This window comes from Populus nigra, chromosome 17, assembly GCF_951802175.1.
Source record: "Populus nigra chromosome 17, ddPopNigr1.1, whole genome shotgun sequence".
NCBI classification, from domain to species: Eukaryota; Viridiplantae; Streptophyta; class Magnoliopsida; order Malpighiales; family Salicaceae; genus Populus; species Populus nigra.
This window is the reverse complement of record NC_084868.1, coordinates 1,288,811-1,301,234: the sequence shown is the minus strand read 5'-3', so window position 1 is coordinate 1,301,234 and position 12,424 is coordinate 1,288,811. Positions and strand designations below refer to the sequence as shown.

At 35.8% G+C, this 12,424-nt stretch overlaps 1 protein-coding gene across 1 annotated transcript; it reads right to left on the bottom strand.

Moving 5' to 3' along the window:
- Positions 1 to 3,110: 3,110 nt before the first annotated feature.
- LOC133677420 (protein SCAR2-like) lies at positions 3,111 to 11,928 on the bottom strand. The gene is made up of 9 exons (XM_062099478.1): positions 11,542 to 11,928; positions 10,367 to 10,530; positions 9,762 to 9,885; positions 9,551 to 9,677; positions 8,609 to 8,670; positions 4,213 to 8,503; positions 4,031 to 4,117; positions 3,812 to 3,925; positions 3,111 to 3,723 (listed from the first exon to the last, which is right to left on the bottom strand). Exons 1-9 carry the CDS (start codon positions 11,694 to 11,696, stop codon positions 3,670 to 3,672), a joined length of 5,178 nt encoding a protein of 1,725 aa, XP_061955462.1. The 5' UTR covers positions 11,697 to 11,928; the 3' UTR covers positions 3,111 to 3,669.
- Positions 11,929 to 12,424: the final 496 nt, after the last annotated feature.

Sequence of the window (12,424 nt, the reverse complement as noted above, 5' to 3'; positions counted from 1 at the left end):
TTTATAGGCTTTTGTTTGAAATATGCTTTGATAAAAAAAAAAAGATCAATACATGGATTTGTTCGTGGGTTCTAACCATAGTTATTAAATCTAACTTGGTTAATAGGTTAACAAAGAAATCCCTTACCCTAAAATCTCACTCGGGTTGGTTTTCAAGTTGAAAAAACAAATATTGACCTTATGAAACTTGATTGACTTGAATGAGATATAATGACTTGATTGACCTTATTCAAACATGATGGAGTCAACTCCAAAAAAAATTAAAAAAAAACTAAACAACATTGTTTTAACTAAAATTATTAAATCATGTTAACTTGGTAATTTGCAGGATGATCCAGTAACTCAAACATTTTTCCAAATCAATTAGTTTAACAACTACAATGTTAACTTGAAATATTTTGGGATTGATTTTCATAAATCAATACAAATCTTGGATTTTAAATAAATCATACATATTGAAATCTGGTATTTTTTTTATGAATTTCTTTTTGAATCTAAACTTGATATATTAGCATTGATATCAAATAAAAAAAGTTGTATTAAGATATGGATTTAGTGGTTATCGAGTTTAAAATATAAGGCTAAATGATGGTAATGAGTATTCATGAGATGAATTTTTTTATATCTATACCCTATTCATTATTCGTTTAGTAAGAGATTTAAGTATCCTTACTTTGTCCATTGAGTTTTAAGTATTCATATGAATATTCATTGCTTATTTATTATTTAATAAAAAATAAAATAATATATATGTATGTGTTGTATCATTATTAAGATACATATATATTATATTTTACTAAAAAATATTTTACATATATATTTATATAATACAAAAATATATTTCAGGTTAGGTTTGTGTTGAGTTTGATAATATTTGAACTGTATTCATTACTCATCGAGCAAAGTAATTATTCAAAAATATCCACTTATCAATTCAGATTAATATCCATCAAATCTGAATTAAATAGTCATAGAGAATGTAATTATAAAGAAGTAACATGGTATCAAGTATCAATCCATTTAATCAATTTGAAGGTCCCAAGCCACCTCTACGTAAAAAGTGCAACTATTTTGCAACTATCTCTTTCTTTCTAAACTAACACTGTGTTTTCCTATTTCTAGTAATACAACATATTATTCATGCCTTCTTCTCGATAAATCAAGCTTTGTTCCATATAAATGATTACTTAAAATGGTTTCCTCCTCCTCCTCCTCCTCATCCTCCTCCTCCTCCTCCTCCTCATTATGATAGTTTAAGGATTGGAGATTTATCACCGTATTAAAGAAGTTGTGAGAATTTTATTGCAGGATATGCAACGTTGAGGTATAGCCACTAGTTAGTAGTAATAAAATTTACAGTATGTTTGTTTTGCTTCAAATATTTAACTGGAAAGTATTTTTTTAAAAAAAAAATTATGTGTTTATTTTTCATAAAATATTTTAGAGTAAAATTGATTAATAAAAAATATTTTACAGTCAACCTTCAAACTTAATTTACTTACTAAAAATTATTTTCAACTAATAAAATTTCATAAAATATTCTACAAATAATAATCTACATATAATATCATCCAACTACTTCAATCACAACCACCATTATCTATTTCTGCTCCGTCACTGCCACCATCACTTTATTCTCCACCACCACTCACTATTACCTTCTCTTTTATCACCAAAAAAACGGACTCTTTATGGTTATGCTTTTTCAGTTTACTCATTAACATGCCAAAGTGTTTCAAGTTTGTTTCGGATCAAATATTTTATGAGGAATATATTTTTTTAAAAAAGAAAAAAGCTATAGTTAAAAGAATAAATTTTTTTAGAATATATTTTTGTAAAATAAATTATTTATTATTTATGATAATGAGATAAGAAAAGTTGTGACATTTGTGATAAAAATAATGATGATGAAGAAGAAATTACGAACATAGCATTTGTAAAGGACACTATTCTCCGTTACCACAACATATTATTCATGCATTTTTCTCCATAAATCGATCGAACTGTGTTTCATACTAGTGATTATGTAAAATGGGTCCTTTCATCTTCTTCTTATCACAGTGTTTCATACTAGTTTTAAAATGGGTCCTTTCATTTTTCTCTATAAAGGACCTTGCATTTGAGTTTCTTTTGGAGCCAAGATATCAGTGGCTATAAAGGTATTAAACTTGTTCTACACAGATGGTCAGATAATATTTGCATCATTAACCTCGTCAGTTTGAACAGAGCTCAATCATCGGTTCGATGTATGACCAGGAAGCTTGTTCGATAAATAAGGAGTTTTGAGCTTGTAATTACAAGTATACATATATCAACTCAGTCTTATTGAGTCTATCAAAATTAGTCTAGTATCTAACCCGGTCTAAAACCCGAGTCATAATTTTAACAGTTTTTTAAATAAAAGTTGTTTCGAACAAAAACAAATTACTTGGAGTTCACATAATGAGATCTCATTCAGATTTGATTGATTTAGCTGAGTCAATCAAGTCATGGATTAACCTATCAGATTTTTACTATAATCAGATTTTGACTATAGATCAAATCTATCCTGATTAGAAAGAAAACTTGATTCAGAAGACCAGAAGAAGCTTTAAATAGGCATTAGAAAGAAAACTTGATTCAGAAGACCAGAAGAAGCTTTAAATAGGCAGGTCACTAGATCAACCAGGTCATTAGACCAACCAGCCAAATAGGTAAAATTTAATAACTATGCTAAAAAGACTACTTTGAACACATCAATGTTGAGTTTTACCATTTGAATCATAATATCTTGTGATCAAGTATGAAAAGCTTTGCAATGCACAAAATAAACACGGTACACTAGTTAGATCTGGTTCTATCAACTAATCAAATTTTAGATGAGAACTATTAGTCTTTCTTTCATCACATATTCTGAACCTTACCATGGTGAATTTATCACAAACGCATTCTGCTAAGAAGTGCAAGCTTGTTATCTTATGTTGTGAAATGCAATTGTTGAAAATGGATTGGCCAAAAAATAAATTTTCTGGCATACAAGCTTCAATTACTTTCTAGGTATGCTAGTAGCAGTCACCAACACAGATCAAGTCTCAAGATAAATCCAAGGCGCTCATACATGCTATCAAGCATATCCAACTTTTGGCTGCAATATAATATATTCAATCGTAAGTAGACAAAATCATCGTGCCAATTCAGTGATAATTACAGTAAAGAATCACCCAAACCATCAAGGGATCGTTCCTAAGCCAGAAACAAACAGCAATGTATGGCAGAAACTACGTATCGTGACAAAACATACAAGGTTGCAAAATTTCATGATGTTCCTAGCACATCACAAATTATGCGACTCCAACAATTTACACCTGCTAATATAGGTAGAGAAAGAACAATACAATTCTTCGGGTAGAGCGCTTACACGCTATCCCACAGTCAATCTTGAACCATTTCACCTCGACACTGGAATTCTAAGGATGCAGAGAGCAGCATACTGGCAAGTACATCTTTGTTGAATATATGAGCGGGAGGGGGGAGGAAGAGTATATAATACATGATATAGTGCAGAGAGCAAAAGAATACCAAAAATTGTAGACATTTGATATTTACTTTAAGGGAGAGGATATAACATCTCCGAAGAATCTCGAGGCAATATCTCCTGCAACCTTGACATGATGTGGACAAGAGTTTTGATTAAGAATCACTCCAGCTGTCTGAATCGTCATCTTCGTCGCTTCCAGTCAATGCCTATTTCAAAAGTAGACCTCATAATTATTATATTCATGTACACAATCACACACAAGAGTGAGAGAGACAGAGACAGAGACAGACAGACCTGGCGAATTGCATTTGCTTTTTCTAAGATGGCAGCAACCTTCAGGTTGGTTTTTGGACCCTGAACACCCTGCATGCTAGGCCTTGTCACGGTTGCAGGCTTCAAGTTAAAGGACTAGAGTGAAAAGGGGAGAGAAAACAAACATCAGTCCTCAACACGAAGGGGGTAATGCCACCAAGAGAGGAGAAAATAAATAAAAAAGAAAATGCAGGACGGAACCTTGGTTCGTATCTGTTCCAACAGTGAATCTCTTTCTTCTACCTTGGGTCCCAGCTGCGGTCGAACTCGTTCAGCCACCTTTCTCAACTGCAAAAAGGTTCAAATCATCACAAAGTAAGGACTGCACAGCATAAGACATCAGAAAAACCGATTGCAAAGAAGAAACCGCAGATAACCATTACCTTGCTTTTATCAAGTGCAGCAACAGCATCAATGAGAGGATTTCGAGGGCGAGGAATCTTCTTTCCATTTGTCTTTCCAACTTCATATGCTGGTGGTGTCATACCTAATGTAGTTGGCGGCCATATTGGCAGTCCATGTGAAGTTACAAAATCATGGTGATGCTGCTCTTCTTCTGTATTTAGTGGTACTGCAGATTTATCAGAAGAATTCCCTTGTTCCCCTTCTGCAATTTGTGAACTCTGTCCGGGAAATTTCACCTCCAATCCTGTTTCGGGTGCTGATTGGTTAAACAGACGGATTGGCAGTCCCTGTGTGGGCATTGGATCATTTAAAGCAGCTGTATCGTTTATGCCCGGCTCTAGTGAGAATGGATTGGAACTAAATTGCGTGGATTCTCCTCCTAGTTGAAGGAAACCATGCTCATGCCTCTCATCAGGCATTTCTGATAAAGCCAAAGATGAGTTCACAGATTGTGTTCTGTCTGACAGGAGGTCATCCTGTTGATATTGTGCATCATTGTCAATGGTTGGCATTTCTGACAAGAGTCGAGTTGGCAGCAAGGAATTTCCCATTAACTCTGTTGTCAAGTGTTGAGACCTCTGACTGTCTTCAACAGGGAGAGACAAAAATGGGTTTGAAGGATGCACAATCTCTCTATCTAATGCTGGGAAATCAAACTGGACCTTCTGATCAACAATAAATGTTTCAATTGGTTGAGAAGTGCGTTGACTATGATCCATCATGTCTCTGTCTGCATCTAGTGGACCAGGTTGAATTTTCCCCAACCTCCACTGCATAGGAGGTAGAGGTGGCAATGGTGGCATTGCCTCTGGATTGACCTGGCTTGTCTCAGGAACAGGGAGTGCACCAAAGCTAGGAAAAGCAGAATCAAATGGATTTGTTGCTTGATCAGTAACATTATGTCCCTGACAGGCTGATTGCAGTAGAAATTCTTGACTGGAGAGATCTTTCAAACTGGAAGGGTCAGGGCATCTTTCCTCGGTTATGTTATGCAGATTCTGTATCTGTTCTGACTGAACATCTGCTGATCTAGAACTTGCTTCACCTGACTTCAAGCATCTCCTGTCTGGTTGATCAGATTGAAATTCTGATGTGTGATCCAGAGGAATTCCTGGCCCTAAAACGTAGCCAGCAGATGAAGTTTGACTACTCAACAAAGAACTTGCATCGTCTGCATGCATGGACTCTGCACTAATTTGATCAGCTTGCACCTCAATTGACTGTTCTAAACCATTTCCTGACTCTGGTGGATAACTGACAGGCGAACCAACAGTATCGTCACCAACCTCCCCACAATGACTCTGATGGTTATCTTTAGATTCAGACTCCTGGTTGCTCACTTCCAAAGAAGGGTTATGAACTTCAATTACCTCTTGATTTCGATAGTCTTCAGAAACTGGTTTGTATGAACTAGAATCCCAATCTGTAGAAGTCACTTCCATCTTTACCTGTGATTCTGACAGACATTTGGCAGAAGTTATCTCATCAAGGTTCAAACTAGTCTGATTTGGATCCTCGGAGATTGAAAGAGATTCTACCATCTCCGTAGAATTCCTAGGTGGGGAACAAACTAACTCTGAAGACGGAATGATCACATTGCTGACATCTTCATTGTTCACACCACTTGTAGCAGCAGTTGATACAGCCATATCTTCTGTTTTAACAGTTTCAGTTACATCATCAGCCAAATTTACATGATCTTCAGGAGTTGGTTTATCTGAACATGATTCATCTTCGAAAGAAGTAGCATCTCCTCTTGTAATATCCACTTTCTTCGTGAATGCATTCTTTTCCTCAGCATCTACACCACTTGTAGCAGCAGTTGATACAGCCATATCTTCTGCTTGAACAGTTTCAATTACATCATCAGCCAAATTTACATGATCTTCAGGAGTTGGTTTATCTGAACATGATTCATCTTCGAAAGAAGTAGCATCTCCTCTTGTAATATCCACTTTCTTCGTGAATGCATTCTTTTCCTCAGCATCTACACCACTTGTAGCAGCAGTTGATACAGCCATATCTTCTGCTTGAACAGTTTCAATTACATCATCAGCCAAATTTACATGATCTTCAGGAGTTGGTTTATCTGAACATGATTCATCTTCGAAAGAAGTAGCATCTACTCTTGTAATATCCACTTTCTTCGTGAATACATTCTTTTCCTCAGCATCTACACCACTTGTAGCAGCAGTTGATACACCCATGTCTTCTGCTTGAACAGTTTCAGTTACATCATCAGCCAAATTTACATGATCTTCAGGAGTTGGTTTATCTGAACTACACGATTCATGTTCGAAATAAGTAGCATCTCCTCTTGTAATATCCACTTTCTTCGTGAAAGCATTCTTTTTCTCAGCATCTACACCACTTGTAGCAGCAGTTGATACAGCCATGTCTTCTGCTTGAACAGTTTCAGTTACATCATCAGCCAAATTTACATGATCTTCAGGAGTTGGGTTATCTGAACTACATGATTCATGTTCGAAATAAGTAGCATCTCCTCTTGTAATATCCACTTTCTTCGTGAAAGCATTCTTTTCCTCAGCATCTGGACCCTCAGAAATTTCTTCAAGTTTCACATTCTCTTCAGAACATGGGAGTCTTAATTTTGTTGAGTCAAGTTCCTCTTGTGAAGCATCTACTGTTACATCAGAGAATTGATGCTCGTTAATGCACTCAGACTCTAAAGTATCCATCACTGGTGTTGAAATTTCTGTGCTCCCTTCCCTCGTTAAAATTTCATCATCTGCTTTAGAAACCAAACCATCAGGCTTCACAACATTCGAATTATCAGGCAGAGATGGGACACCAGCATCCAACTCCACTACAGGCAAAGCTGAGTGCCAAAATTGCTCCTCTGCTGGTGTCAAAGTTGAATGTTCAGCTGCACAATCTGTTTGAAGCACTTCATTCACAGAATCATCACTGACTTTCTTTTCAGAAGCCAGATCTGACATGTTCGACACATGCACAACAGCATCAGTTAACATGTCTGGATCTTCATGATCTAACAAATCCACAGAATGACTTTCAGAAGAATCTGGAAGTGAAGCATCATGCCCCATCTGTGAAGGGATATCAGTTAAAGCATTGAAAGAATCAGTCGGGTATAACCCATTTCTTTCACAGTGCGGTGATTTGGAGCCAAGTTCAGTACTGCCAGAGGATGCCTCGACTAATTCAGGTCCTGACAGGGGGCTTACCATGGAACGTGCAACAGGAACTGAAAGCAGGAAGACAGGATTCGAATCTGTAGGACAAGAACTACAAGAAGCTTCAACTGGATCAGGGATTTTGTCTTCCCTTGTATCATTGAATGTTACAAGGTGATGGCATTCGGTTATGCCAGTCTCTGCATATACAGGTGGATGATCTGATGGCAGATCAGTAACATTTGTTGCATGGTTTTCAGTAGAAGTGGCAGAAGGGAACCATTTACCTGCTCCTTCACCATCAGATGCTGTATTCTCAACCAAATTGCAGAGAGTGTCAGAGTAAGAAGAGCTAGAAGTTCCTTTCTTAAACAAACTGTTCCCACCCTCAGACAGAGAAGAGTTTCCAATAGATTGAGAATCTGAAGAATTAGCTTGAAAATCCAGCTGCTCCTCGTTTGCATCAGAATCTGCACCTTGTGTCCTCAGATCGATGAAGTCCAGAGCATTTTTAGCTTTATACTCATTGTCTGTTTCCATTTCAGAATCCATGGTAGTAAGGGCATCCATGTAGTTGTCCACTTCACTTGCCATATCATCAGAATGATTCCCATCTACAGTGCCCTCTCTTTTTATATCTGCATCAACTAATAATTCCTCTTCAATAGCCATCTTATAGACGGTTGGAGGCAATTCATCCATCCCACGATCAACAATTGGGTCAAGTACCTTAATAATTCCACTATCAACAGCCTCCCCATCCAACTCATCCTTAACAGGTTTAAGCATGGCCTCTTGTTCACTGGGTGATGAAGATGTGCTTTCGACTCCATTTAATGACTTTTTTGCAGGACTTACCACACTGACCTCATGTATTTCATAGCCTGATTCACTAGAATTATCCAATGTAAATTTCAAAGGTGATCGAGTGACAGAATCTTCACAAACTTGTTTATGCTCTGGTGAAGGAGTGAGCACAAATTTCTCCATGTAACTTTTCCCAGGTTTCAGATCAAATGGAGATCCATTTATCTGCCTTCTCTTCAATTTCACTAGCCGTGCAGGGTCAGAATGACCATTCTCAAAATGTTCCTGTAACAACAACTCATGCAATCTGCATAATAGTAAAGCACATTACTTCATTAATCATCCATGTTTGCTTGGGATTTTGCAACTAAAGCACGGATCTAATGGGGAAAAAAAAACACAAAGGCCTCACTTGGTGTGTGATGTTTGTACAACTTCAGGAGTTTCTCCATTTCTATACCGTGATCCTTTCTTCTGAAAAAAGATAATGAGGCAAATTATATCCCAAGCATTAACACATATCAAGATCATATCATGCAATGCTAAAAAGTGGGAGCAAATTCAAGTTACTGTGCTGATTAGAAAAAAGAAAATAGCTAGGCTAGAAAAGTAAAATAAGCTTCTAGAACATTCAGCCTTCAGGCTTGAGAGATGAAGTACTGTTTTTTAAGATTGAAACAAATTGATTAAAAAAAGTGAAGCACCTAGTGCTCAACTCTACTGATAAACACATTCAAAGAACTGAGCGTTTTCCAAATCCAACTCTACTATTCATATGAATGTAGCTTCAAGAACTCATAAAGTTTTTCAAGACATGGTGCTCACACATGACCATTTTAAGATTCACAGTTTGAGAAGAACCATTCTCTAACACTTCATGCATTCAGGGTTAATAGTAAGATTCAATGAAACCTATTCTTAATTAAACAAATGGAAAAGAAAATGAAGAATGAGAAGATTGTAAGGGTTAATCATCACACAGAAGATATATTCTATGTGCTGTATTATAATGATGACTGCTCATTAATTTATCACAGCTAAAGCTTTTCCATGACAATCAAGCCACGAGAAAACCACATGATGCAGTGAGCTAAGGTCAGCATTTAAGTTCCACTAGTCCAATTACACTGCAAACATGCCTAAATTGTGAAGGATTGCAACCACTTCTATACAACAAGGCCACCCTGCAGGCCAAAGAAAACTATTTGAAAGATAGGCAGCAGGTGGACTAGTATGTTTAGTCAAATAAAAGCTTTGGTTGAATCCTATGTTGGGGAACATTCACAAGAATATCCCTTCATTTGACACCAACAAAATTGTGATCCTATATAGTGATGATCGTTTCACTACCTACCTTTTTTCGATTTTTCTTCTCCCTCTGAACCTCTACAGTTGCTATTCCAGAAGATGCTGCTTCAACTTTAAAGAATGATGGATCAGTATAACGCATCAAACATGCCCCAGCCCCAGCAACATCAAACCTGTCAGAATTGACACAATTATAAAATATGCCTTTCTTTCCTTGGTATTGTAATTAGAAAGTCAAAGCAAACTGATAATCATACTTGTCCAAGAGGAATAACTGTGGTGGACCACGGCATTCTTCATAAGAGTCCATTACAAAGCGAGGTAAGTCTCCACGAGCAATTAGATTCTGCTCCATTTGCAAATTAGGATGACAGTCAACACCTGCAATAAAATTTAGCATTTAAACAACCAAAACTCTGATGTTCTCATATCAGAATATCATCCATACAGTACACAGATGCTTTAATGAGAAATACTAAACTTACTGGCACACTACAGTTTCCTAAAATAAATAAAAGAACCTTCTAGGGATAATTGCACCTGTATTTGATTTCTCAGAAACGCATGTTGCTGATATTAAATATTTCCTAGTTCCTACTTATTAGAATACCACACCAGGTTTCTTCAATAAATGCACTCTATCTCATTCTGCCTACTTTCTAAATCACTCTCACAAATTTCACAAGAAGACCAAGTTACCCTTTTTTTATATATAAGGTAGGCTACCTAGCAAGGTTTAGAACATCGAAACTAAATGAAAGAAAAGACACAGCTGGGTTATGTTTCCATCCTACTAGTGAAAAGACCAATACCAGACACCAACAGGTCATAAAACAATTAAAAAAACATATTGTTTTCAAACCTGAGCTGGAAAAGAATGGTGAATGATTAGTTTGGGAGAGAAATGCCTTCTCGATTGAAGGAAATTCTGCCTCGAGCTGTTGTACCCGAGCCATCAGCCCATGGCCTCTTGCTGCAGTTGTCATAACTTCTTCATGCAGTCCATGAAATATCTCAGCAGCGAACCTTTTAAAACCAGGAAAAAAAGCCATCAAAACCATTTCTCATGTTGGAATTACAATGGAGAGCTGAAACGTCGCAAAGTACTATAACAATGTGGACAAAAGTTAAGCCATAGAGACTAAATAAACAGATACTACTTTTGACACTACTGGGCATGGCATGAACTACAGCACTCCAGAAAAATCTCAAGATTGGACAGGTCAACATTGTGCCCCATTATGTGAACGATTAATTTTGTCAATTCCTTTAAGAGCTTATTCTTTTAATGGTTCCAAAATCACCACATCACAACATCTTTAATTAACCAATTACCAAACACAAACTTATTACACCATGAGTAACAGAAACCGACTATCAGTCTCAAGAAACATGAAGGTAACTACATAACACTATAAACTCCAATCATAAAATCGAACGAATGTGAAATTTAACACATTAAACAATTTCCAAAACTGCTATAACATGCTTTCTAAATTATGAAATGAAAAGAATGCTATTTTCCTCTAAGAATAGACTTTCATACGAACACATGATCAAACAGCGCATTATTGCTAATCAACTTACAGCCTATGCCATTGTTTCAGCTATATATACATAAATATTCCATTAGGAGAACCTGCTCTTTAGAAATGACATTGTTCTTCTCTATTTATTTCCCAACCATTTTGAACTACAATTCATTGTTTTTATCAGTTAAAAAATCCTTTAAATTTTAACAAATAAGTCCATGAGAATGAACAGCATAATTCTTCAAATTAATTTTGCTCAAAATCTTAACTAAAATTTCTAATTCAGCACAAAACTCAATTACTAAATTTAGAAAAAGAGAGAGATTTATTCAGCATTTTCATAACTAAAGGTTTAAAAAATATAAAAATAAATCCAATCTAAAAACTCAAAAGTCCAAAAACACGCTTTCCAACTCAAACTCATGCCCGAGCAAACTAGCATTTCACGCAACAAACAAACACGGGTCAAGCTCAAGCCAAAAGAAAACGAGAGAAAGAGACTGACTCGGCGAGGTCACCGAGCTGGCGCAAGACGCCGACGAGGCCAGCCATGGCGACACCTTCCAAAAGCGCTTCTGGATCATCTTTATCAGCAGCCTTGTACAGCTCTGGATCGGCTAAACTATACTCGTTCCTTATCTGGTATCTCGTCAACGGCATTTTGACTATAATCTCGAGCTATCAGTTGCTCAAATAAACCCTGATTTTGCACTCTGTATCTGCCTCTGTTGCTTGATTTTCCGCTCTCTTACATTTCTCGAGGAAGAGGAGGAAGAGGACAGGGGAGAGGAGAGGGATTTTATTTTTTATTTTTTATTTTTTTTGTTAGAGAAAATGAATGCGTCTGAAGTCTGAACCCTGTAGAAAAAGACGTGGAGAGACTTCTTCCGAGTGAGTGTGTGAATCAACACCTTGTATTATTTATTACTTTCAATCTTTCTCTATTTAATTTTTTTTGTTTTATATTTTTTTATATTTCCATTTTAATACTATATAATATAATATTTTTCAGGTTTTTCCGTGTATAAAATATAATTTCACCTCCCTTCTCATTGAAATACAAATACAAACTATGAATTAAGAAAAAGTATTCTTTTACCATTCAATGGTAAAATAAAATTGTTGCTTGAGTTGATATAAAGATTTTTCTTAAAAAAAAATGTTGCATAGTAATACTTGTTTAATACAAAGAATATGGATAAAAAAACAAAAAAAATATTAGCTTAACATGCTATTTTAAAAAAAATCATAAATAATTTTTTAAAAAATAGTGAATGTGCTTATGCTAATATAAAAATAATATTATTATCAAATATATAGTATTTTTTAGTTTAAAATGAAATAAAAGTAAATAATACACGATGTATCAAACAAAATGATCTATAATT